General features: G+C 47.1%; 1 protein-coding gene across 13 annotated transcripts in view; it reads left to right on the forward strand.

Moving 5' to 3' along the window:
• LOC106823501 (aldehyde oxidase 2) overlaps nt 1-27,372 on the forward strand; it is an 81,515-nt gene extending 54,143 nt beyond the window's left edge. For 3 of the 13 annotated variants that reach the window (XM_070508347.1, XM_070508356.1, XM_070508355.1), the window contains 9 exons: nt 2,113-2,208; nt 4,413-4,541; nt 6,218-6,292; nt 7,239-7,291; nt 8,473-8,587; nt 11,161-11,226; nt 11,336-11,524; nt 13,946-14,113; nt 14,460-21,409. In XM_070508347.1, the coding sequence (XP_070364448.1) occupies nt 2,113-2,208; nt 4,413-4,541; nt 6,218-6,292; nt 7,239-7,291; nt 8,473-8,587; nt 11,161-11,226; nt 11,336-11,524; nt 13,946-14,113; nt 14,460-14,528 (960 nt within the window). In that variant the 3' untranslated portion in view covers nt 14,529-21,409. Of the gene's footprint in view, nt 1-2,112; nt 2,209-4,412; nt 4,542-6,217; nt 6,293-7,238; nt 7,292-8,472; nt 8,588-10,348; nt 11,133-11,160; nt 11,227-11,335; nt 11,525-13,945; nt 14,114-14,459; nt 21,412-23,813; nt 23,890-25,821 lie in introns of those variants that run through there. The other 10 variants (XM_070508348.1, XM_070508346.1, XM_070508352.1 and 7 more) reach the window with 10 other exon arrangements.
• Nucleotides 27,373-27,898: the final 526 nt, after the last annotated feature.

Raw genomic sequence — 27,898 nt, forward strand, 5'->3', positions numbered from 1 at the left:
TGACACGAAATGTTGTGTCTTCTCTACCAGTTCTCCATTCTCCAACGCCAACTGGGCGTCTAGCAATTCGATTCTGACACTAGCTACCCAGAGTCACCGCAGAACCCCAGTCAAGGCTGAGTCCCATCAGACGCCAGCCCAAACGGAGTGCCCACGCCACCCACCCTTCTGCCCCGCCGACTGCAAATTCGGGGCCTTCCCTGCCCACCCCTCAGGTCTGATAATTTGCAGAGCTACAGAACTCAAGCAAGCACTTTACTCACGGTCGTTGCCACTTCGTCATAGAGGATGCGACCCAAGAGCAGCCAAATGGGAGAGACGCACGGGGGGGGGGGCGTGGAGCGCGCAGCCTCGTGCCCTCCCCCTCCAGCGGGCGACCCTCCCACTAGTGGATGTTCCCCAGCCCGGAAGCTCCTCGAACCCCCCGTCGTTTGGGGGGTTTATGGAGGTGCCACTACTTAGGCACAACTGATTAAATCTTTGGCCGTTGGTGACTGACCTCAATCTCCAGTCCGTCTCTACTCCCCTGGGAGGGGCACTGAGAGATGGAACTGTCTAGCCACATGGTTGGTGTTTCTGGCAAACATTCCCCCGTCCTGAAACTATCTAGGCTCCCCAAGAGTCATCTTATTACCATACAAAAGACAGTAAATTCCAGGGGTTCTAGGAACTCTGTGCCAAGAACAGGGACAAAGGCCACCTATGTAGTTTTCATCCCATCGCACCTCCCCTCACTGCACAGCTGCTTCTCACCCAAACCACAGCCTGCTCCCTGCCCTCTCCCACGGAGCCAACTTCTCATCTTGTAACACAAACATCTTTGAATCAAAGATTTAAGCCTCCATTTGAAAGGCCTCCAGCTTCCGCACAGAGCTCTAAATTGACGCACCCGAGAATCACCAGCTGGGAGCTGAGTGAAGCGTGTTATCCCGGGTCAGCTGATGACTCACAGAACTGGAACACCTCCCCTTTAAACCAGGCATGGGGAGCGCTGTTCTCGGAGGGAGTCGAAAGGCCCACGGTGGATGACTACTATTATTAGCGCCTACAAGCGGGGTGCCCCAGACCTCCTCCAAGCCTCAGATGGGAATAGACTGGAGTCCTCGTTTCTCCTCCTCCTCCTGCTCCTCCTCCCTGAAGGAAAAATACCACATTTCCATTCATCCGATTTAACAAGCATTTCTTTAGTGTCTCTGTGATTCAGACTTGCCCCAAATTCTCTACAGGACACAAAGCTGAACAGGACCAGGTGCCCTTCCTCCACGAGACTCCTGCAGAAAAGCCTGTGTTCATTTCCTGGGGCTGCCGGAACAAAGTACCACAAACGGGGCAGCTTAAAGCAACACATTTATTCTCTCACAGTTCTGGAGCCTAGAGATTTTAAATCGAGGTGTCAGCAGGGCCGTGCTCCTTCTGAAGGGTCCAGGAAAGAATCCTTGCTCGTCCCTTCCAGCTTCTGGTGGCTCCTGGTGTTCCTTGACTTGTGGCTGCAGACCCCCAGTCTCTGCCTCTGTCTTCATGTGGCCTTCTCAGAAGGACACTGCTCACCGGATGTGGGGCCCGCCCTAATCCAGTATGACCTCACGCTAACTAATCACATCTGCAGAGACTATTTCCAGATAAGGTTACATTTTGAGGTGCCAGGTGGACATGAATTTGGGGGTGGGTGGGACATTTATTCAGCCCAGTGCACCCCGTAAGAGGAAGTGCAGAGAGGAGAGTAATTAATCCTCTAATCCTCCCGGGGGGGAATGAGAAGCATTGTGGAAGTTTTAACAGAATAGAGGCCCAGGGTTCAGGCCAGGAAGAGGGACCAGCATCAGCAAGAGGCGGGTCAGGAAGGAGCAACGGCACAGGAGACCGAGGAGCGGGTGGGAAGAGACAGGGATGGAAATGGAAAAACCCCAAAGGCCTCATGTCCTAATGAGCAGCAGGGCTTCCCTTGCAGACAATGGGGAGTTTTTGCCCACCTTGCCCGGCGTGAACCCTTCTTCCCTTTGTGATTCCATTCAGTCGTGACCCGCGCGCTCCATGAGACAGGTGTTTCGCTGCCTCTTTTCTTACGTTGCTCTTCCCCTGCACCGAGCTGTGCCTTCTGGCTCGTTTCACTAGGCAGCCGCACTGGTTCACATCTACACAGATGGGTCCGTACTGGTCACACATGGAGGCAACGAACTGGGCCAAGGCATTCACACCAAAATGCTACAGGTAAGAAATAAGACTGTCGTTAACCTCTCTATACGCTGTTGCCATGACTGCCATATGGCACTGTTGTGGGGTAAATGACACTCCCTGTATTCAAACCCTAAGATCTGGACTATTTACTTGAAGAGCTTCTTACATATCAAATAGAAGGCTGAGGTGGGAGAAATCCCAACACGTGCAGATCCTCCTGGGGCAAGGCCAGGGCTTCTGGACGGTGGTGGCTGTGGAGACACCGGTGAGGCACCCCTGGAGCGCTGGGGGCAGCGCCATGCAGCCTTACCTGCTGTAGGACTTTCTCAGCTTTTCTATTCTGAGACCAGTATGTATAATTTTTACATTTTGGACAATATCAACTTGCTAATGTATTAGTCTGACAAGTAAGGACAAGTGTCTCATCAACTGTTATCATCCTGTAATTTTTAAAGGCTATTTTAACACACACGCACAAAGTAGGAAGATATTTCAGGAGGAAAAAGAATAATGCTTTAAAGTGAATGAATTTCACTCTAATGAATTTATTAGCTTGTTATCTTGCACATCTGCAGCTTTTGACTATCCCCTCAGCTCCTTTGGACCGCATCTCCCATGTTCCATACTTTCTGAAGGACTCCTCAATTCTGGCACCTTTTAGCCCCCTTCCCATCCTTTCCCCAACACCTGCCACAGATACAGGCACAGGACTCAGGTCTGGTCAGTCGTGGCTCCTGAATCCCACCGGCTACAGGGATTGGTCCAGAAAGGAGGCACATGACCAAGCAAGGCCAATTGGAGTCCTTTCCTGGGACTGATGTGTGGATGCCAGGAGACAGGAACTATGGTCTCCTTGTGGTGGTTTAGCTGCTCTGCTATAGGCCAGGGCTTGTCAGAGGCAGCTCTCCTGTGCCACGGAGGAAGCCTGTCTGCTGTTGGAAATAACACGGCCATCGTAGAAAGAAAAGCAAGTGTGAGAGGCTGCGAGGGGCCCCTGGGGAGAGCATAAAGCCCCTAGATGAAGATATATGTGACCCTAGCTGCCTCTGTCCCTCCCAGTGATGCGAACCATTAAATTCCCTTTGGATTTTCATCACCAAGAACCAATAAAATTGTTCTTATTTCTTCCATTTTTGCATCTTTCTGGGGAAATGTCATCACTGAACAGCATCAGTCTGAAGACTGGCATTAGGGACAGGTACACACCCGCAGACGTGGTGAAAGTGTTTTTGCAAAAACTAAAAGACAACAGCAGCCAAAATAATGCTCTTTTCTTTTCCTTCTTTCCCTCCTCCCTTTTTTTCTTAAAGATTGGCACCTGAGCTAACATCTGTTGCCAATCTTCTTTCGTTTTTTTTCTCTTCTTTTTCCCCAAAGCCCTCTAGTACATAGGGGTTTTTTTTCCTGTTTCCTCTCCCCCGGTCCCCCCAGTACATAATTGCACATTTTAGTTGTGGGTCCCTCCAGTTGTGGCATGCAGGACACCACCTCAACATGGCCTTGTGAGCGGTGCCACGTCCCCACCCAGGATCTGAACCAGCGAAACCAGGGGCCACCAAAGCAGAGCGTGCGAACTTAACTACTTGGCAACGGGCTGGCCCCAACTCTCTTTTTTTATTTTTCATTTCTTCTTGATTAAATATCTTAATTTCCACATGTGTCTGCTGGGGAAACTGGAAGGAAAAGAGCAGAAAAGAAAAAAGTGAACAGCAAATCGTAGAGGAATATAAGCAAGTGGAACAAGCAGAAGAACAGGGGAGGAAGCCAAAGTTTAGGCGGGGATGAGGGCGCGAGAGACGACAGGCCCTTGGGGCCAACCACATTCCTCTGGTACTGAAACCGACAGATTTAAGACCAAACTGAGTCAGTCAATCTATCTCTATCTCTCTCTCTATTTCTCTCTCACTCTCTGTCCCTCTTCCTGCACTGTCACCAAATTAGTCTAATAATCTCAGCTTGGCCTGTTCCCTTACACATGTAAACCTTGGAGAAAAGGGAACCCTTAACATCCTAAATGCACCAAATTTGAATGGAAGGACTGCTGTGGAATGTTACCGTAAAAACACTTTAAAACACCTACTAAAAAGTGGTTTTAGTTTTTAGAAGATACATTATTGTAGGCTTTAAAGGATATCTTGGCTATAATAAAAACAGCAGTTTTTTAAATTAAGAAAAATAATGACTCAAATCTTCACAGAAGGCCTTACTGGACTTGACAACGTTTGTTGCTCTCCTAGGTGGCCAGCCGTGAGTTGAAGGTCCCCATGTCTCACATGCACATCTGTGAAACAAGCACAGCCACGGTGCCTAACACCATCGCGACAGCGGCGTCCATCGGCTCCGACGTCAACGGCCGAGCTGTGCAGGTGCTTCCTCCTGTCTGTCTGTCCTGGGTGCTTTTCCCACATCTCTGGTTTTCTTAGCTGGATACAGGCACAAGTGTTTGGCTTCAGAGAAGTCATCTGGGTCACTAAACATAGGCTTGGGATGACCAAAATGTCGGGAGACTGTGTCAGTCAGAGGGTCTAAAGTGAGGTGACGAACAGGCCCAGAACATAGTGGCTGCAACACAACACAAGTCTTTTTCTCGCACACATAGCAGTCAGAGGGCGGGTTCGTCCTTCGAGCACCCAGCTCGGTGGTGATCCCTCCTTCCTCAGCGCGTGGCTTTCAAGGCTGCCCTGAGCCCCATCTTTCCAGGGAGCCAGAGAAGGGATGGAGCGTGGAGGCCCGACCCGCAGCTGCTGCCAGCCCCTCGGCTCCCCGCGCAGAACCGTGTCGGGCACGTGCAGCTCAGGGCGGGCCGGGAAAACGTCCAGAGGGGGCAGGCGCTGCGCCCAGACACCACGGTGGGTTTGGGGAGAGGGCAGTCTCTGTCTCCGGGAGACGCAGAAAGAAGAAGGGTGGGCACCAACAACGCAGCGCCGGACACACAGTTCCCGCCGGCAGGTGGGCGGCCGAGCGCAGGCAGAGCGTCGGCGTCGGTGGAGAGCTGCGGCGCCTGGCCGCTTGCCTGGTACTTATTTTCTAACTGATGTTAAAAAAACACCTGCTAAATTTTGGCTTTTTCAGAATGGAACCGTGACTTCATATTCTGTAATTCAGTATCTGACTGTACGTACTTTTGAAGTACTATCTCTGCGTCCCGCTTCTGTTAGAAACTGCCTCCTTTTCCCTGGGGACCCTGTGGAGAGGCGCCGTCCCTCACTCCCAGGACACTGCATTTGTGCTACCAAGAGAAACCGCTTTCAAATCCATCTTATCTTCGTGGGGACACCTCCTAGGGGCTCAAAAACCAGACACTCTTTCACTCAGAACAAATGTGTGGGGAACCTCAAGTTTCATGAGATCCCATTTGGGGTGGAATCAAACACAAGATAGGAATAACTCTGTGTGTATGGGAGTTGTTGGCCCAAACTAAGTGTCAATCCATCTTCTAGGATATTGAGTTTTAGGTTTCTGTTTTGAGTGTCGGAAGCTTTCTAGATCTAGATTATTATAAAAACAAATTTAATTATTTTCTCACTTCACACCCAAAGCCAAGGCCTTCATTGCGGTGGTGGGACGGTAGCTGGATGAACAGGTGGAAGATGGACAGAGAGCTGAACAATGTCTCAGACCCGGAGGGATACTGACGTGTCATTGTTGCAGATTGGAAAGCACAAATTTGAATGAAAATAAGATGTTTTGTTCCATTTATTTTAATTTATGGGAAATACAAAAGAAGGCTTAAGTCAAAAATGTAGAAAAAGAGAAAAAACAATTACGAGCATGAATAGTCTTAGAAAGGGGACCTGAGAGGAGAAATTCAGCCCAGCCTACCTCTTCACAGAAAGTGAACCAGGAAGGAAAACCCTCCGGTAACTGACGCTCTCCTCAGGGTCAGGGGCTGTGTTGTCATCGTCTCTGTGTCCCCAGAGTGTCAGGATCAGGCACTCTGTAAGCATTCATTGACCTAACCGATTATCAGTTAATATTCGTCCACACAAATCCTAACCACCGGGCTCTTCTCTAATGGGGTTCACTTCTTCACTCCTTCAAGAATGCTTGCCAGATCCTGCTGAAACGCCTTGAGCCCATCATTAAGAAAAATCCGGAAGGTACTTGGGAAGACTGGGTAAGTGCTCCCCTCCATTCTTACTAGAAATGAGAGAACCACCCAGACCAGTGCGGAGAGCTCCATGGCCGGTCACTGCCCACTGTGTAGACGGTTCTAAGAGCGAATTTCCGCCAAAGGGCAGGGTCGCCAGAGGTTGAGATGCTGCTGGACGATGGCCACCAGGTGTGTACGGAGAGGGCGCACAGGGAACCCGTCACTGAGGGGAGCAAGGAAGTGATGAAGAACACCCTGACCCGCCCCGCTTAAATAAGGAAGGAGGGGAAAAGTCGAGCCTTCCTAGGCCACAAAAAGATGGCGATGTCTTGAGTAGGAAGGGGGAAACTAAAACAGGCCTGACTGCTATTGAAGATGTCTCAAGGGAAATGACCCATCTCTCCACCTTTACGATATCCTGTGTCTTATTCATTAGAACAACTCTCTCACACTTACACACGTGCTGACTAGCGTTCTAACATGTAGAAATGAAGCCCCAAATCCCTTGTGAACAAAGCCCCTACATCATGGATGAGCAGCAGGATTGTATTTTGTTTCTTGAATTCAGACTTCTGAGCTCAATCAGAAGGAAACTGTTAGAGTGCACTAGCTGAGGAAAAAACATTATGATGAGTTCTATTATTGGTAACAAAGCACCAACAACAATGATCAGATCTCTCTCTCTCTCTTTTTTTTTGGGTGAGGAAGATTGGCTCTGAGCTAACATCTGTGCTAATCTTCCTCTACTTTGCATGTGAGATGCCTCCATAGCATGGCTGATGAGTGGAGTAGGTCTGCACCCAGGACCCAATCCCACAATCCTGGGCCACCAAAGTGGAGTGCGTGGAACTTTAACCACTCAGACACAGGCCCGGTCCCCAGATGTCAACTTTGATACATAAAATATTTTCATTTTCATCTATCAGATGGTACATTTATTTTATTTTAACTAAATATGCCCATTCTGCAGATAGAAGCTGCTTTTGAACAAAGAATCAGTCTTTCAGCCACTGGATACTTCAGGTAAAAATTGCAATAATGTCATAACTTAGCTGAGAAAGCATGAGGTGACCCAGTTACTCCAGGCCTCAGTTCCCTCATTTATAGAATAAGTTGTTATTATGTGATCGCTGAGTTCTCTTCCAGGCCCCAAATTCTATGACTTCATATAGCTCTATGAGCTACGTCCAAAGAAATATTAAATAGTAAAAATACCCCATCGGGTAAAAAAAAATTATAAAACATGACTTACAATATCTAATCATTATTTACTATTCTTTATTGTGGAATAATAATATTCTTTATTGTAAGTAGTAAAAAGATACCATTAGAAACAGTTTGCAATTCCATTTTGCCAACCTCCCTCCCTTTGCCGTAAAACCTCTCCCTTTTGAAGCTCCTTGCTGGGCAGGAGGAGATGGCCGGGATGGTGGTCACCGCTCTTCATTTGTGCAGGGTCTATCGGTGGGAGGCCCTCGGTCAATGCTCATTAATTGAATGAGGCACAGAGAGGAGCGCTGGTTGTCAAATTCAGGAAGTGTATGACATTAGTTTTACAATTTAATGAAACAGACCGCCGAGCTACACACATGCACACACACACACACACACACACACAAGGGTAAAGCAAATCCTCGTGAAGCAAGAGGGACGTAAGGGCCCAGCCCAGTGCCCCGTACATGGTAAGTCGTAAATTCCTGAGTTTAGTTTCACAGGAGAAGAGCAAATCAGCCCTCTAGCTGGGTCCGTCTTCCCTTATAAGTCAACGCATTGAATTTCTGGCCCTTTTTTACCAGCCGTGAATGACCACCGGTCCCCTGTGAGTTTGGTTAGCGTAATCTAGGGGTCCCTCTGGGAGCCCTGCTGAAAATCAGTTGAGCTTTTCAGCGTGCAGAACGAACACTCAAACCCTGAACCATCAAGATACAGATACCCTGTGAGGTCTGGACCGAGACAGTCGTTGGCTTCTCTCTTTTCGGCGTGGTAACTACAGCCCAGAGAGCATCCTCTTTAAAACGGAGGGAAATGACAGTGCTGCCGTAATAGCTGGATTGTGAATACAGCCAGCCGTTTAAAGGAGCTTAAAAGGCAGTTGGAATGATCATCCAGCAAATGAAATGCTGTCATAAACCTTTGGTAACTTTTAAAGAGAAGCAGCATTGTTTGCACGCCCCTCCCATAAAGGGCTTTCTTTCTGCCCCCAGGGGCTACGAGGCCTTCATGGACTGGGAGAAGCGGGAGGGAGACCCGTTTCCCTACTACGTCTACGGAGCAGCCAGCTCTGAGGTGGAAGTGGACTGCCTGACGGGAGCTCACAAGGTGAGTGGGATCTAACTTCCTCTTGGCGAGTTCAAGCATCAACAGCAGACTTGCATTGTACGTTAGTAGCCCAACTTCATTATGTAGCGCTTGTCTAGTAAGAAAAGATTCTTTCAATTCCACAGAACGTCTAGAGATCCAGCTTTATCCTGAATTTCCACTTACAAAGAAGTAGTCAAGAAGGAATTGCTTGTGACAGCCTAAAATGCATTGTTTTTATTACATTTCAGAAAACAAAACCACTTTCCAAAGGTTTTCCCAATAAAAGGGTTCTATTCCTAAAGGAAAGTCAAGTTATCTAATTTTAAGGAATAGGTACTTTAGTAAATTGTCTTGGGTAAACATTTTGAAAGCACATGGCAATGTGATAATGTTTCTCCAAAGTCAGCTGTCCCAGGGGTACTACTGGTCTTAAGAAAACAGACTGGGAGTCGGCGGGGGCGGGGGCTGGTGTGAAAATAATTCTTGTGTTTGCTATTTAATTGAGCGTCCAAGAGACCACTCATTGGAAGCAGCGAGCCACATTTAACCAAAAGTTAACAATTTCCACCATAAAGAATAAACCCATGAATATCCCCAGGTCCTGTCTGGAAACAGAGAGATTACAGAAACCTTAAGTAGAATATAGTATAATCCAAAGTATGGTGAATTGTTAGGAAATTTGTAGAATGGACCGATGACACATCTAATTGAACACACAAATTACTCCAACATCATCTTGAACCCAAAATAGAAATAGTCAAGTCATGTAAAATAGAAAGAACTTTGCAAACACTGACTTGTAAATTTTATCAAAATGTCTTTCACTGCCCCATTGTTGGTTAATTTGTCCACTGCTTAAATATTATGTGACTAAGATAAAAGGTGCAGTAAATGAAGGGTTGACTGGACAGCCGTTGCCCTCGAGTTCCACTCAAGTTCATCCTTGGGACACAGAAATATCATGTCTCCATTTTCATCTAGATCATTGTGAAGAAGTAAACTCATGAAATTAGGATCATATGATTATCTTAAAACTGTGTTGGAATGTTTTTCACATCATGGTACACAGAGATAATGGTAATTCTTGCACAGCACACTGTGGCAAACAAGGGAGACATGGTGGCAGGTGACCAGCCTGCCTCAGGCCCCCCGAAAAGCCCAAGTGTCAGTATCTTGGCACCTGTAACCCCTTCGAGGCCCCACAATAGGGGGGAAGCTGTTTTTAGAAATCAGCTAGTTTTCTGATCCCCCATCCTAAAGGCTGTATTGTCAGATTTAGCAAATAAAAACACGCGACTCCTAGTTAAATTTGAATTTCAGATAAATAACAAATTTTTTCTGGTACAAATATGCTTCATGCAGTATTTGGGACATACTTATTTTTTTCTGGCAATTCCACCTGAGGCCTTAGCATAAATCCCTGAAGAAACGACCCTCTTGGGGATTTTCCAGAATTTGTGTTGCCAGAGACGTTACAATGTGGTCTTCCCTGTGCCTTCCTCATTACAGGTTAATGTTCAGTCCTTTCAGTGTCACTTTGGTCTCTTGAAATAGTTTATTCCTTAAAGAGGCAAAACTTTTAACTAAAGAGAAATCAGAGACTCTAAACGGCAGGCCTTCTTGCTGGCTGTTTGTGATCACTGAGCTGAAACATCTAACGGTTCAGTTAGTGCCCGGCCGTCTCCTCCCGTTGTCCAGCCCCCGTCATGCAAAACATCCCGGGTTTCCAGGAAATTGAAGGCCCACTCTGAGGTGTGTCCCATCTCCTGCCCCGCCCAGGTTGAGAATGGATGCCGGCTGGTGCCAGTGCCCAGAGGAGGTTGCCTGAGAGGCCAGCCTTTGAGTCAAAAGACAACTCCCCGTGCAAAGGGCTAGAGAGAAAGCAGGAACCCAGGGATGGAGCCTAAGCAGGGAATGATGATGTTGTCAGAACGAACACTGGCCATGGGGGCAGCAGGAAAGCTCAGAGACATTCCTGAGATAGACCACAGGCACTTAGGGCTTTCTGTGGCTCCTTAACAACCTGCGTGCACATGCCCAGTGCTGAAACAGGAGGGCCAGATCAGTGTGACGATTCTCAGGGAAGGAAGCAGATTAGCAAAGTCAAAGGTGGTCTCAGCGTCTGCCCTTGATACAATCCAAGATCTTGCAAGTCCCCAGATTCACGCGAGCCGCGATGGCTGCCTGATTTCCTCAGTGAGACGTGATGCTGAGTAAGACTGTCTCCATCAAACCCTCGTGAGCCTCCGTGAGCTCCTGGGCTACGGCAGAGCGACAAATCCAGCTGAGAGTCAGATGAACAACCTGCTCAATTCTTTACTGAGTGACACTCAAACACCAACATGCCGTGGACTTCGGAGTCACTTAAAAGGAGTCAAGACCTTGAATGCACACATCTCCTGGGGTCATCAACAGTCCTGGCACTACATTTAAAGAGCTTCACAGGTGTCTTAGCACGTCTAATGTTGATGAGGTTCAATTCAGTGTTAAAGCCAGCAGAAGTTCTGCAAGAACTAGAGATCATTTGGATAAACCTTAAAATAATGTTTTTAATTCAAATTTTTATACTGAGATAATTTTAATTTTGGCAGAAAATCAGAACAGACATCGTCATGGATGCATGCTGCAGCCTAAATCCAGCCATTGATATTGGGCAGGTAGGTGCCAGCCCACTCAGATGAAGACCACTTCTTGAAAGTCACTGTGGGCGAGGTAAAGGCCTCTAAAACGTGTACAACGTCACAGCTTGACATTTTCCCCCTTCAGATTGAAGGCTCATTTACCCAGGGAATGGGCCTTTATACCACCGAGGAGCTGAAATATTCCCCAGAAGGAGTCCTGTATTCCCGAGGCCCAGACGATTACAAAATTCCCACCATCACTGACATCCCGGAGGAGTTCAATGTCTCCTTGTTGCCGTCATCACAAACCCCACTAACCATCTATTCATCCAAGGTAAGCCCCAAACCTACCCCTGGGCGACGTGACGGATGAGGCAGCCTGGGAAACAAAAGCAGAGAACAAAGGAGAAAATAGATGTCGGCCGTCATGAGGCCCAAATCACTAGAGACGCATAGAATCTGGAGACAAGTCACCTGGAGAAGAGAGAGGTTCTGAGAAGATCAGTGATCTGCCCAGTGGTACTCCTGGGCCAAGAATTCTATTTATTAATATCCTCTTTCACTGAAAACTCTAAAATTCAGGAAAAAGCTTTGATTTGGTAGAACATTTTCACTTAAGAACCTTAAGACTAAACTGTTTTTTAAAGATTGGCACCTGAGCTAACATCTGTTGCCAATCTTCCAATCTTCCTTTTTTTTCTTCTTCTTCTTCTCCGCAAATCCCCCCAGTACATAGTTGTATATTTTAGTTGTGGGTCCTTCTGGTTGTGACATGTGGGACGCCACCTCAGCAAGGCCTGATGAGCGGTGCCGTGTCTGCGCCCAGGACCTGAACCAGCGAAACCCCGGGCCACTGAAGCGGAGTACATGAACTTAACCCCTCGGCCCCAGGGCCAGCCCCCAGAATAGACTATTAAATGGGGTTGAAGGCGTGATGCCACTGGAATCTGAGAAGCAGTGGCAGCGTGGGAAGGGTCCTGGGCCGAGGCATCTCTCGACCTGGGGTCCTGCCCTAGGCCACGAACTCCCTGTCCTCTTAGCAAATCACTCACCTCTCAGGGGCTCAGGGTCCTCAGCCACACCCAGAAATCGACCTAGAGCAGAGGTTCTCAACTGGAGGGGGCAGCAGTTTGCCGCCCAGGGGACATGTGGCAATGTCCGGAGACGTATCTGGTTGTCACAATTCGGGGGAGATGTTATTACTATGGGCAGAGGCCAGGGACGCTGCTAAGCAGCCTCCAACGCACAAGACAGCCCCACGACGAAGAATTATGTGGCCCAACATGTCGATGGTGTCAGGAGGCAGAGATGCCAACCGCCAGTAATTGCTGAAGTAGTGGCCTTGCAGATTAAAGGTCAGCCTTGGTCTACAGTGCCGGACTCAGGCCACGTGAAAACCACCCTCACAGCAGAAGCTTCCGTTAGGTCTGAGATGTATTGTTAACATTTCCTTTAAAATATTTGGGAGACTTCTTACTAGGGGTGGCAAATTGAGATTTAAAAAATGAGTCCTCATATATCTGCCGGAGTTTTATCATTTCCAAACTGGATCCCACTTTCAGCTCAGGAACCTCCTCTGGGCGCATGGTGATGGGGGCCGGGGGGGTGGGGTCAGGCACGGGTCAGCAACACCTTTGGATTCTCCCTGGGCCAGAAGCCACTCAAAGAGGAATAGGCAAAAGGAAGCGCAGAGGGCAGCTTTCAGGCCCCCCAAGTGTAACGGGGCCGGCAGGACCCTGAGTCCTTGTGACCAGCCGTTCACAGGCAGACCCTCAGGGAAATCCTGGGTGTGCAGGTGCCCTGTGGAGTGTGCTGCGTGATAGTAACAGGGACCTGCCAGGGACCAGGTGCTGTGCTGGGTCCTTTCACGCTTCCTGAACTTCACAGCACCCTGTCAGGGAGTTGTCGTTGCTTGAATTTCACTGACAAAGGACAGTGGCTCGGAGAGACCATCTCACCCAGAGAAGCGGAGAGGAAGGGCCAGGATTCTGACGTGGCTCTTTAGCTCAGGGGTTGCACATTGGGCCAAATCTAGCCACTGGCCAAACGTAGCCTGCAGATGTGTTTTCTGTAGCCTACACCGTGTTTTTAAAAGTCAGGAAATTTTACATTAAGACTATCTAAATTCTCTTGAAAAATTGGATGATCTGGTATTTTGGGCTGTATTCCTGGCAGGCAACAAGTAGCTAGAACTGAAGAACAGCTGCCCCTTTAGATAGGACATGGGGGTATCTCTACTTCACCATAATCCCCACTGTTCCTTATTGTCCTTCATCTGCTGCATCACCCATTTGTCTCACCTGGCGATTCCTTGCAGATGACGGGCTTGCAACCCATCACCTGGTGCCAAAGTCTCTCCTCTTTCTTCTCGTGTCCCCTGCCTCCCTGACCTACCGTTATGACAAGGCATCTTTCTCTCTGCTCGTCAAGTTGGCCAGTTCAATCCACTGAAGAGCTTTTCTAAACAGGGTATCCTCTCCTCACCACACACACACATATATCACTTTCCTATAGAACAAAGATTTAACGCACACAAGACTAAAGGCATGGGAAGTTCTGGTGAGACTGGGATTTTTAAAAGTGCTCCAATTTCATTCAGTCAGTAACTCAGTCAACAAATATTTATTGAGCATTATTGTGTGCAAGACTCTGTGCTAGGAGTTGGGGATACAATGGTGAACAAGACCTGGCTCCTGACCTCTAGTGGCTTGTAGTCTAGTGTAGAAGCTTCTGAAATAAATGTACTTTCTTGCAGGGCCTGGGTGAGTCTGGGATGTTTCTGGGGTCATCTGTGTTCTTCGCCATCGCTGATGCTGTGGCCACAGCACGCAGAGAAAGAGACATCGCCGAGGACTTCACGGTGCGGAGCCCAGCAACACCAGAACGGGTTCGAATGGCCTGCGCCGACCGCTTCACAGAGATGGTACGGGATTCTCGTCTGTTTTCCTAACCGGTGACTTTTCCATTTCCTGCTTCTTAGGCCTCTTAGGTAAATTTATAACCTAATCTGTGCCAGATCAAATTATAAGATACAACTAATCAAATTATATGATAGAAATAAATCACACAAATGCCTTTTGTATACGTACCGTTAACTTTTTAAAAAGCATTTCCCCATCTGTCATTTAATTTGACCTCTCAGCAGCCCTGAAGTAGGAGAATTTATCATGCTTCCAAAGCAAATAGCTAAATGTGAACAACTGACTGATTTCACCAAACTCCTGTATTTCCTCCCTCTTTCCTACCTAACCTATCCTACCCCTCCACAGAAACAAACACCCAAAGTGACCTGTGTGTCGCGTGGCTGCATGCGATACCGTCCCTTTCCGGGTCCGTGAACAGAGCGCACACACCTGCCTCCCTTTAGCAACCACGTGACCTCATCAGCAGCTCCCGCTTTTCCACTTGATTCCGGTTCATGATGATGCCTCCCAGCCAGGCAGGAGGGGCCGGGGCCATGCAGCCCCACGTGCACGCGGCCTGCCCAGCCTGCTGAGCACTGCGCCCTTGAGTCCTTGAGTCCACCCTGGGCGCCTCCCTTCTAGCATCCTAATCGAAACAGAAGCGGCCGTTCACAGGGACGGAGCACCGTGCTCAGTGTTCTACACAGGGTACCTCGCGAGTCAGCACTGCGGCTCCATCGGGGAGCTACTGTTATTTCTTCATTTTACTTTTGAGGAAACTGAGGTATGGTAACTTGCCCACCGTCAAGATTCGAATCCAGGCCATTCGACTTCAGGACAGTATGTTGCCTCCTAGAGAGAAAGGAATTGATTCTACACTTCTCAAAATTTGTATTTTCATGTCTGTACTAAAAGAAGCCCGAATACTTAACTGACCTCTTCAAAACAGGCAGACATCGAAAGAACAGTGTGACACAGGATGTAGGAGCACTGCTTAAAGAGCAGTGTCGTCGTTATTCGTTTCCCTCCCCTGCGTGACCCAGTCCTCTTCCCATCTCCGAATCCAACTCGCCATTTCTTGTTCTCCAACAACACCGACGCCCCTGTATTTCCGCCAAGTCTCCCGGGGTGCTGCTGCCTCTCAGGCTGACCCCCACTGACTGCACTGGGCACGCAAGTGACGCCGGTCACTGTCCCTCTCGGATGGCCAGGGCCGGAAAGCAGCTCTCCTCCACCCCAGGAACTCCTTCTCGGGCTGGTGTGGCCTGGAGGGCCGTGTCTGCCCCCTCCCAGCAGCACTAGAGACGCCGTCACCGCGGAATCAACCCCAAAAGCGTAGGCCGTTCTGACCTTTAAAAACATGTGCTCAATCCCACTGTGCAGTAATAACCATCCTTTTCTGGACGGGGGCAGACCAGGGAAAGCAAAAACACTGTACGAGAAAAGATACTTCCAATCTTCCTTTCTCGCCCAGGCTTAACCTTTCCAGTCTTCAAGTAGCCTGGCTCCTAGGAAATGACACCCTTCTTTTCCAAGATTTCAGGCTGTTTTTAACAGTCCAGTTGTCTGGCAAAGTCCCTCTGTCACATGCAATGGTAAGAAGGGAACCACCTGATTTCATTCACGGCTCAGCCTGTCGGCTGCCTGGTCCATGGGATGAAGCCATGTTTTCTCCCCAGTCTGAGGGTTTCTTTGATCAGACTAATTTATTATGTCTTCTGAATATGTCATCCACTGATTTGTACACCCGTCAATCAAATGCTCAGAGTCAGTGTGGGAGTAATCTCACATTTCCTAAAATACTCATAAATTGATACGTGCTTTCTAAACATCACCTCACGTTATAATCTAGATTTGATATTATAAACCTCCTTTTAGTAACATGCATTTTTTTATCTTTATAAAAGTCCATTATGGAAAAATTAGAAAATGCTGAAAAGAATAAGATGCACGTTAAAATCAGCCGTAATCCCTCTCACCAGGAAATTATAGCCATTTTGACGTGAGTGTGTATTCATACATATACTCACACACACACTCTTTTAACCATCTTTTAATTCATATATGTTGACATGTACAATGTAACTTATTTATATAATCATTTTACAAAATTGGGATATCCCTGACACAAGCGGCAGAAAGATTTGAACAATATCATTCACAGGAAACCTGTATCGAGAAGATACTTTTCCCACGCAATATCACTCAAAAAATAGTTCCTTAAATCCAAAAAGAAAATAGCTGACCAAGGTCATTTATCCCCAAAACTCGTCTTTACTCGTAGCCCTGGAATAAGATTTGGAGGCGGGGCAGGGCACAGCGTTTAAGTTCCTAATAATAAGCCTCCTGCTGTTAAGGCTACTTGGCCCATGTTGAGAGTGACCGTTTATCCCTCAGACTTATCCTGCCCCACGATATTCCTCGCCATACGCCTGATCTCACGTATGTTTGAAACGATGAGAATATAGCCGTCTTCAAACCCCTGACCAGACTTCAGTGATCCGAGAATTTCTGTCCTTGCCTCCAGACCCCTCTCCTCAGCTCTACACCAGCACAGAGGGTGCCAGAAGCCAGCCTTGAGGGGGCCTCCCGAGGGAAGCAGAGAGGAGGAAGTTCGGACTCTCAGTTTACAAAAAGAGGAGCAGAAACACACAGAATATAGATTCTTCTGCTGCTTCCTGTCACAGGAAATAGCAATACTCCTCCGTCCAAATAGCAACACAAACCAGAACCCTCGGAGCTGGCCTGACATTTCTCTCTCCTACTCGGTAGCCAGTCCTTCCCCATTTCCTGTTACTTTTAACCCCTAACAGTTTCTTACAGGAGCCCATTTCCTCCATTTCTAGCCACTGTGTTATTCATTCATTAAACCAACGTTTGTTGAGTGTGTAAGAGGTGCCAGGCATTGTTCCGGGTGCTAGGAACTCAGCAGTGAAGGGAACAGGAGCCATCTCTACCTTCGTGGAACTTGCGTTCTAGAGACCCCGGGCCACCTCCCATCTCTCTAGGCTGCGTCAAGGCCGCCTCCCAGTGGTCTCCTTACACCCACTGCCGCCAGACATCTGCGGGGTGACAAATAGGATCATGTCACTCTAGCACGGACACAAAGGCGAAAAGCTTCCCATTGCTCATAGTTTAAAGATAAACCTTTTTAACTTGCCCTGCCAAGCCTACAAACCGCCAAGTCCAGCATGGCCACTTGGGGCCCCGCCCACTCCTCCAGCCACCAATGGGGCCCCACCCGCCTCCCCTCTCCAGCCAGCACACTTGCCTTCTGCTGTCTGCTCCTCGCATCAAGGACGGAGACCTTCGTCATGCTCTGCCCTCTGCTTGGAACCGTCTTCTTCCTTTTCCTTACCTGCTGGACCCCTGCTCACCTTTCCTACTGTAACCAAATCCAAGAAATTAACGTGATGCTTTCCTTCTTGCATAGTGTGAGGCACCAGGCGTGTGGTGGGGAGCCAGACTCGCAGGCGCCCGCTCTCCAGTTGTGATGACGCAGCGGGGGAGACAGACGATCACTGTAAATTATAAGGGCTTGGTTGACGCTGGTTAGCCCTGTGTGTCAATAGAACGAAACTTTTCTAAGTTAGCCTTCACCTTTCCTTGAAGTCAAGGGGTCACAGGTGTCGCCCCAGCTTTGATCATTCATCGTGCAATCATTCATTCATCTAACATGTTTATTCAGCACCTTCCGTGCACCAGGCACTGCGGGGCAACTGAAGAAGTAGGGAGCCAGTCAATCTGCTGCATGTGGCTGACATTCTATTGGGGAAACCAGACAGTAAACAAGCAAACACACCATATAATTCCAGGTGGTGATAATACTGTGAAGCGACAGAGAACAGTAGGGCTGGAATGTGATAGAGATTATTTTGGAGTGTTTTAAATAGTTTATTAGAGACGGTTTCTCAGGCCTCTTGAGCCGAGGCCTGAATGAAGTGAGGGAGCAAGCATAAAGCTGGTAATGGCGTGTTGCAGGCAAAGAATGGCTAGTGCAAAGGCCCTGTGGCAGTCTCAATGGGATCACAAATAAATGGCCTTCTTTGTAACTCTCTGATCTTGCCTCTCTGGTAGAACCGATTTGTAACTGAAAGGTTGCTGTTGGTGTTCTCCCTGGCAGAGGGATCAGAGAAATAGCCATTTGTGGCCACACCACTTCTCTCCCCCTTGGCAGGGTTGAACCTGCATAGTCCTCCTTGCAATCAGCAGCTCTCCTGCAACCAGCCTCCATTATGCTCCAGGTGTGCCTCTTCAGATCTTTAGAAATTACGATTTGTTCTCACAGCAGGCCTCCCAGAGTTCTCATAGCCTGGCAGCTCACACAGACCAGCTCTTAACACGTCTTGGAAAAAATCCAAGCCTGTTTCAGAATTTACGTTTGATCAAACCACCACGTAGTGTTTTTAGCTGAAATATATAATTGACACTGGCATACCATACTGCGCTATTTAAAAAAAAACGTTTTTGAGAAACATAGATACTAACACTCTCTGTATTTGACCTTTGAATACTGTTGTCAAAACACGATTTGTTCTGACAAATAAGAGAGTGAGAAGGTCAGAAGATCCCTGTACTGGAAGATGAACATCGGAAAGTCCAAAACCTCCTCTTTTAATAACTCCCTATAACCGTAAGGTACATAACAGCCTGCCTAGATCTATTTCTTAAACAGAAATGAGGGTCAAACTCTCAGTACTTTTCCTTTGGAATTAAACAAAATAATGCATATAAAAATACTGTGTAAATACAAGTCCCTCTGTAAATATGAGAGGTGAATTCTCCACCAAATATCCGGAGCTATTAATGACCTTCTTCAAAACATGCCCCTCCCAAAGGCGTGAAGTCAAGTTCACCTGCTGAGGGCAGGAGAAGCAGCCCTTTAGAGTAGCAGCCCCATTTTCACAGACAATTAGCTTTAAGCTTCAGCAAAAAGGCACTGGCAAGAAGGGTAAGGCCAGAACATTTTTGTTACAAAAGGTTCTACTATTTGAACAGCATTTACTGTATCAAGAGTTTCCTACATGTGTTGCTTTGGTGACCTTGACCAGAGTTGTTGACTGTTGCTTTTCTCCAGGGGCCCTTTCTCAGGGGGTAATGCCTGGCCAGAACAGTGTTGCTGGTGGTGGTCTCTGCTCTGAGCCCAGCAGAGCAGCCTGGCTCAGCCAGATGCGGCCAGAAACATCACTTCTATGCATAATTTCCTTTTTGGTGATGAGACGAAGAAAAATGTATTTCTTGGAAAATGTGTTTTGTATAGTCATCAAAAATTCCACAAGAAAAAAAAAAAGAAAATTTCCCTTAGAGATATCCAGAAAATACCTAAGTAACACTTTCAAATTAGGATTTTTCCTTAGAAGCGGTGATTTCATTTTTTTCAAAAGATCTTTAGGATTCAGAGACGTGAAGGGTTCCACAGCCTTAAAAATTAGAAAAATACTGCTCTGGAGAATTTGGCAGTAGGACAAATACAAAAACTTTGTTACATTGTTACCACCAGCAGCAAAAAGTATGTATGATGCGCTGGCCCTGTGGAGTAAAGGTTAAGTTTGCGCTCTGCTTCAGGGAACCAGGGTTTGCCAGTTCAGATCCTGAGCGAGGACGTACACACTGCTCATCAAGCCATGACGTGAAGGCATCCTACGTACAAAATAGGGGAAGACTGGCACAGATGTTAGCTCAGGGCCAATCTTCCTCACCAAAAAATAAAAGTATGTATAAAAGTACCATAACTACAACAACGTGGTGTGTGCGGGCTGCCAGAGTGGGAGGCCAGGTAAACCCAATTAGCAGATTCAATTTCCGTTCCCTGGAAACTAAAATCAGACAGCTCAGCTTGGAAACAGGTTTGTAAACGAGTTCAGCTCAGCCCATGTTTTGTAGAGGCAGCTTTCTAACGCTGACTCATAAGGAATCCTTGCAGCCACGACATATGGCTGTGTCATGCGTGAGGCTTAAGTTACAGTAACTTAATGGGGAAAAGTCCCTCATTCTAGACCAGCACCCAATTCCAAACGGCCAAGCCTGTCCTGCCCTGTTATTCTCTAAGGTTGGGGAGCGTCTAGTGTCTGAAGGCCTCCAGCTTCCCCCCCTGCAGCCTCCCTCCACCTACACTTCTCCCCCTGTGGCCACCAGCTCACCATCCCCGTGTGTCATGTTCCCTCCCCGCTGCTTTTGCATTTCTAGACGCCCCGCTCAGTGAAAGTTGGCAGCATTAAAAGTGCCACCTGTTGAGTTTCGTAAGGGGAGCCCTTCCTGCCAGATGCAGGAGGAGAGGCGTGTGAGCATTTCCTGTGCTGCAGGCAGCCTGGTTCACTGACACTGCTCGGCTGGTGCACCCCAAACGCAGGTCCTCAACCCCGTGTGCTGCGCACGGCCTGGCGTTTCTCTGAGCCGGGGGAGATGTACTGTCAGTCTCACAAGATTGCCTTCTATTTCCTTATAGTTTTGGAACCTACCCCCACAACATGTAGAAACATGCAGTCTCTAGCCTGTTGTGCTGAAAGCTAAGCCCCAGAGCATCACGGGGCCTGAAAGCAGCACAAACACGCCTCAGTCACGTGGCTTCTGTGCGGTGGAACAGCCGCACGCTGCGCCACTCAGGAGACACACAGGGCGGAGGCTGTGGTGGCGCCTTCCTCAGAATGCTGAGCCTATCGTCCTCTTCCTGTGAGACACCCGTGCACACACAGACACACAACCCTACATACGCGCACACACAGATGGGTGTGTACTCTCTTGGTCTTCACTGCATTCTTCTCCTCCTGCCTCGTATGCTGTCTTGGACCAGGTTTTATTGGCACGCTAACAGGCTGTGAAACTGGGTCCACACTGGACATGCTTGTCCCAGGATGCAGGGATCTGTCCCCTGCAATACTTGGGGACACTTCCCATAGTGGCCTTTCTGACTGCTGGAGGCGGGTTATCTGATGCTGTTATTGAACGTATATTTGTGTATCTAAAAACTCTCCTCCCTGGTACCTAGAGGGTTATTCCCCTAGTTGGGAGAAGTTGAGAAAAGAAGAGATAGGAGAGCACTAGAAAGGAAGAGGGAAGCTGGAGGCCTGCCTCCCGTTGAGAGGGAACGAGCCCTGCAGGGTGTGAGGCGGGAAGCAGGCAGCCTTCTTCTCCGCTCGGGAAAGGAGTGAGGATGCGCTGTGTAGCTCAGTGCTTAGACGTGGCCCTGGGGTCAGAGGGACCTGGGGGGCCCAGGTCTACCTCTGGTGATTTATTTAACTTCTCCGATCACTCAGCTTCCTTATCTATAAAATGGGGGGAGATGTGTGTGGAGAGAATAATTCTAATTACTTCACAGCTTTTTTTTTTGTTTTTTTTTTTTTAAGATTTTATTTTTTCCTTTTTCTCCCCAAAGCCCCCTGGTACATAGTTGTGTATTCTTCGTTGTGGGTCCTTCTAGTTGTGGCATGTGGGACGCTGCCTCAGCGTGGTCTGATGAGCAGTGCCATGTCCGTGCCCAGGATTCGAACTGACGAAACACTGGGCCGCATGCAGCGGAGCGCGAACTTAACCACTCAGCCACGGGGCCAGCCCCTTCACAGCGTTTTTATAAGGTTTGAAGAGGATAACCCATGACAAGCATTTAGCAGGTGTCGCATGTAGCAAGTGGTCACTATGCATTGATGCTGCTGCTGCTGATGAAGATGATTGAGTCAGGAGTCCCCAAGACCACCATCAAGTCCCGTGACTCAGTAGGTGGACTCACAGAACTGAGAAGCTGTTACGTTCATACTTACGGCTGATTACACTGAAAGGATACAGATAAACATCAGCAAAGGAAAAAGGCACATAGGGCAGAGGCCAGGAGAAACCAGGCGCGAGTTTCCATTGTCCTCGGTCCAGTGGAGTGACACGGACAGCACTTAATTCTCCCAGAAACAATGTGTGAGAAGATGCACGAAGTATTGCCAACCTGGGAGGCTGACCTGAGGCTTGGTATCCAGGCTTCGTGTTATGGATCAGTCACGTAGGCATAAGGTCACATGCATAGCTGACCTTAGTTACTCAGTGTCCAGCCCTTCCGGAGGTCAAATGAAACCACGTGGCCCAAGGCCCCAGGTGAACAAAGACACTCTTCTCACACAGGAGATTTCACTGGCTTAGGTATTATCTCCCAGGCATTGGTCAAGGGCTGAACCTTTCTTGGGAATGTGCAGGATTTGACGACCCAGCCCTGCCGAGTTAATGCTCTTCTGCACAATGAGGAGGAGGAAGAGTCCCAGACTGATGGCAGCTGCCACTGACGCTAGGCCTTGAGGCTAAGGAGCCTGGCTCAGTTATCTTAGAAGCAGAGACTTAGCTGAAAGCAGAATCAGTCTTGACAACCATAGTGAGTATATTGCCTTAATCTTAGCTGTCAGGCACCAACCAGGGACGGAGAGGAGTGAGGAGGACAGAGATGACGGCACCAAGCGAGAGAGAAAGTACAGGGAAGGAGGACACCCAAGGCGGATGGAGAGCAGCTGAAGTCCCAGGACTGGGGTTTGGACACCAAACCAGAAAGCTGTGTCCTCACCCAAGGAGCCAGGGAGAAGGTGAGACTCAAGAAGGCCAGGACAGCAAGAGAGTGAGGATCAGTCTAAGTCCCGAAGCAGAAGGGTACCCCAGGAGCCCGGGGCCAGGGAAAAGAGTAGGAAGCATGTTTTGGAAGAGGCTGAAAGTTCCCATCACCTTTAGCAGAAGAGTCAACCTGAATCCACCTCGGCCTAGACTGAGGAGCTTTGTCCGGGGTCCAGCACAGCCCCGGTGGGACAGGCACAGGCGCATTCTAAGTCAGATGGCCACCAGCCCGCAGAGCAGCAGAGCCGCGACAAGGGGAGTCCCTCTGAGAGGCCAACTAGGCCTCTATTTACGTGTCAGTACAGATGAAGAGCAAACAGTCAGAATAGAACTCAGGGAGATATCCTGACCCTTAGGAGTTGGGTGATTTTTTTTTTTTCTTCTTTTTATATTTTTGTGAAATAAATATTAGGAGAAAAGCCTTTCAAAATCTTCATAGCTTTCCATTATTTATGAGAAGTTTTTATTTTTAACACCTTTGTAACTAAAAGTCAACCCTTTAAATGAAAATGTGACAACAGTGGAGGGGAAGAATGTATGTTCTGCTTTTCTGCCAAACCTAATAGGGAGAATTCCCAGCAGAGGAGACAGGCATTGAGGGCCCCAAGGAAGAAGGGTCAACAAGTCAAAATCTCGGGGCTTGTTACCTGGGATAGTGAAATGAGACTGGGGCTTAACTAGCAAGGGCATCGTGCCACACAAGTCATTTGGCTGACAGTGTAGACGGGGCTGCTCTCAGGCCACTGCGGAGGAATCCAGGTCTGTGGGCTCCCTCGCAAGCAACAGCTCCCAGCCGGACCACTTTCCCCTTTCCGTCCTGCCTCCCAAACATTGTATATAGGACATATAATTCTTTGGATTCACATCTGATAGGTATGTGTGATCGTACCTATCACACATAGATAGGTAACTAATCGAAGTGCCCTCTTACTTGTCAACGTTAAGCACAGTAGCCATCACAACACCGACCCACTGTCTTTTCAGAGTTGTCATTTGAAAGGAATGGTATGGTCCCACTCCCCAGGAAAATCCTGCCTCCTCCTATGAGAAATTTATCAAAACCTACAAATTTGATAAAACTTTCCCGGTGAAATATTGCAATGATATTATGATATTAAGTATTTCATTTGCTTGCTTTTTTAGATCCCAAGAGACGACCCCAAGACATTTAAACCTTGGTCTATCCCTATAGCATAACACTGCTGTCATTTCCTGACAGGTAAGATCAATAAGCTGAAAGATAATTGCTCAAAAAGGAAAATAGATGAGCCAGTCCAGTGGCTTTCAAACTGTGTTCCCTGGAACCTCAGGATTGCTCAAGTGTGTCAATTAAGCTTCATTTTTAAATCTCACCCAACATTTAATCCTTTCACACTAAACACGCATGGCTGTGGATTTTGACAAAGGAAGCCCAGGGTGTTTTACCCAACACAGCAGTTTTTCCTTTCCTTTTATTTTTGTTATTTTTAGATGGCACCTGAGCTAACATCTGTTGCCTGTCTTTTTTGTCTTTCCTTCTTCTTCTCCCCAAAGCCCCCCAGTACAGAGTTGTATCTTCTAGCTGTGAGTGCCTCTGGTTCTGCTATGTGGGACACCACCTCAGCGTGGCCTGAGGAATGGTCCATGTCTGCACCCAGGATCCAAACCCGGGAAACCCTGGGCCGCCAAAGCGGAGCACGGGAACTTAACCACTCAGCCACAGGGCCGGCCCCTCCTTTTATTTTTAAAATTGAAAAAAAAAAAAATGAGAATGCTGCAGATTAAGATATTTTGAAGATCCTACTCCCTGATTCTTTTGAAAGTCACTTACATCTTAAGTGCAAAACCCCAAATTGAAATCTCTTGATTACTGCATTTATAAGTAACTAGTGCTAGCCGGAAGAGTTCTCTCCTGTGTTCTTTGAGTTCAACTGCTGCAGTTTTCACTGCTGCTCAACACAAACGCAGACCACTGAAGGCTTTGGAGCGTGGCCTCCAAAACTTCCCGGGAAATGCACGCGGAAAAAAGAAACGTATTTTCATTGGGAGAAACTTCTGCTTTTCTGCACTCTTAATAGGCAACGACAGAAGAACCGAAAGCAGGAGAGAACTATGTCATAGATTAAGAGAAAAGAAAGTTTGTTCATCGAACTCTAATTTTCCAAGTAAACGTCTAAGACGACCCACAAGTATTAACATATGTATGTTTAATTCCATTGTGCTTGTCAGATGAGACCAACTTTGCATTGATATTTTTGCTAAATCAGACTAAATAATTGATGAGATTTTTTGTTTCTCCTTTCACAACAACAATAACAAAAGTAAAAACAGGCAACATTTAAAATTCTTAAATATCTTTAATTATAAAATGTAATTTAAAAGCACATTCCCAAGTATGGAGGGCAGAATGCCTGAGCTCTTTAAGTGTTCTCTGTCTAATTCTAGTTCTCTCTCTACTCTCTCCACCCTAATCCCTATGTAAATACGTAAAACAAGGTGTGTAAAGTGCACAGCACTGTGCGTGACACAGCATTCAACAAAGGACAGCTAAACACACACACACACGCTCAGATGCGATAAATGCCGTTTAACAAAGTGGAGACCACCAGGGAATGAACCAGGTTGTCAATTGTGTGTATAGACTTTACAGTAATGACTATCCTCAGATTGCAAGACAAATTTAAAAAACAAAACCAAAAAAACCTCTTGCCACTTTACCACTTACAACTATTTGTGTGTCAGAATATTCTCCATGCTGTGCAATTAAAACAAAGGCAGATATAAATTGCATTCTGAGTCTAACTGTTCTTTACCTGTAATTTCAAGTTTTTGCTTTCTTCAAAGTAGCATAATTGTTCTCATTTATTTGCTTTATTACCAAGTGTTAAACATTGCCATATTAAATTTATACCACACTAAAATCTATTAGTGTGTGTGTCCCTGCAACATTTTAAACCTCTGCTAAAAATGCGTGAACACCTCTGATCTCATCCAGCTTCTTCCTTTATACACGAAGACATGGAGGCCAAGGGAAAATGAGTAACTGCCTAACTATCCTTATTCAAACCCGTAAAGCCTCCGATCCAAGTTTTCAACTACTTATTGTTCTCCTCATACGCAAAAGTTGAGGGATTTGCACACAGTTTTGTAGTTAATCTTTCTTTTTTTCCAGGTGTTGCAGTTTTTCACAAGTGAAAAGACGGCTTGTTAATCCTAATTGGACTCCAAACTGATATTCTTTTACTGTTGTGGAAGAGAAATGACAAAATTTAGGATCATTATTCATGTCTGATTCTGTGAACAAGATAAATCATTATTTACAGATTATGTGCTTAGACTTTCCAGCCTAGAGGTGACGGGACAAACACTGCGAGATCCATGGAAGGGGTGCTGATTTAACGCTGATTTCTCTCTGAAGATGTCATGGAAATATTGCAGGAAGGGGGAATTTTTTCTTTCTGTGTCCCTCCGATCAGACTGGACTGGTGACATGGATAACAGTCATAGAGTGAAGACCCTTCCCCTAGATCAACATGTGACTCCTTTTCCCAGGGACGTTTGATTCTGTGGCCACAGCTCGCCAACACCACAAGACTTCTACAGGGTTTTCTTCTGTCGTGTTTTCCCTGTGGGTTAGCTATGGGTCTGTGCATGCACATTTGACAGAAAAGGAGTGGTATTTTCCTCCTGTGTATCAGCTATTCAACTGGTTAGCATTCTTTTGGAATTTGGAGGGAGAAAGCAATGTAAACCATTTTCAATGTATTATCTCAAAACCCTTTATTTTTTTAAATGTGTTTATGGAAATCATTTGCCATGGTATCAGAGTTCCAGAAATACTTGATTGCTCAGTTTCCCATATATCGAAGTGGGTGATACACAGCAAAAGAATTCTGAATTATAATCAGCCCTACGTTGTAGTTTAAAACATGCAGGATCCACCAATTCCATTAATCTGAGTTTTAGAGGCCTTCAGAGAAGGAGAAATCAGTATATGAATTAGGCCTTATTTAAGCAGAAAGTCAGGGGTAAACTGCCAGTCTACCAGCCAGAATTCACAGGAGGCTCACCAGGCCTCCATCTCCAGGGACTCCCGAAGTGAATGAAGGGGGAGAGGCTGCGCTGAGAGCGCTTGCTATGGGCGAGGGAAGGCAAAGATGAGGCAAGTGGTACAGCCTGGAGGAGGCGGAAGGTCATCATGAGCACGTCTGATTGGAGCGACTGGGACACAGCTGTCCAGAGGCCCATCCGCTGACTTTGGAGGCTCCACTAGGCCACAGGTGTCCAAGGGAGGAAGTGGGACAGGAGCACAAAGAGGAAGGAGACAGGAACCGAAGGGTCATGGGCAGGACAAAAATTACGCAAGATTTTTGCTTACGTGAGCAGAAGAGCTGGGGAACTTGATAGGAGTATCCAGGGTGAAAGTAATAAAAGTTTGGCTCTTGAGAATAAAATCCTTAACTGGATAATCTAATATGAATGTGAAATTTGTTTTATCATTTATATAATTTTGAATGATGGTAAATATAATTTGCATTTTTAAAAATTTGGTCTATAGGGCTAAGGATGGTTACTGGGCATTTATTTTCCATTTGTCATGGCTGAGAACTATAAAGCACTAAAGATAGAGGGTCTGAATAAAATTTCATGTGAGTTGATGCACAAAAATCTGAATGGCATGGCTATCAATAAAGTACTTTTTTAAAAGGATACTTTTGAAACCACCTACTTGAAACCAGTTCTTTGGGTTCAATAAGCATTAGTAACGGATGAAACTTACTAAATTTTTTTAATAAGTAATACATTCACACAGTTCAAAAGTAGAAAAAAGTGTACAGTACAAAGACTTACTCTCATAGCATCCCAATCCGGCCAATTTCACACAAGCACAGAGCGTAACCATTTTTATTAGCTACTTTTACTGTTTCTCAGGAATAGCTGGCCCCAGAATACCCAGCCACTTTGTCAAGATTAAAGCTACTCTCAGCTGGTCCCACACATGGATGGAACACAAAGGCCAAATGGGATGTTAGAGGAAGTCTAAGGAGACAGGACGAGCACCTGGATCCTGCCCCTGTGTTACACCTGCTGAACCAAGTGAGCAATCCACCCCCTTCCCCGTGTCAGCAGTCCCCTAGCACTAGTAATAGTGAGCAACGGTAACCCTTAGTGCTCATCTTGGCTCTATGGGTCCTCCTATTTCTTCCCCCTGGGTCTTGGGTACACAGGAGGCATTTGTACTTCTGCCT

Source organism: Equus asinus, chromosome 4 (assembly GCF_041296235.1).
Source record: "Equus asinus isolate D_3611 breed Donkey chromosome 4, EquAss-T2T_v2, whole genome shotgun sequence".
Taxonomy (NCBI): Eukaryota; Metazoa; Chordata; class Mammalia; order Perissodactyla; family Equidae; genus Equus; species Equus asinus.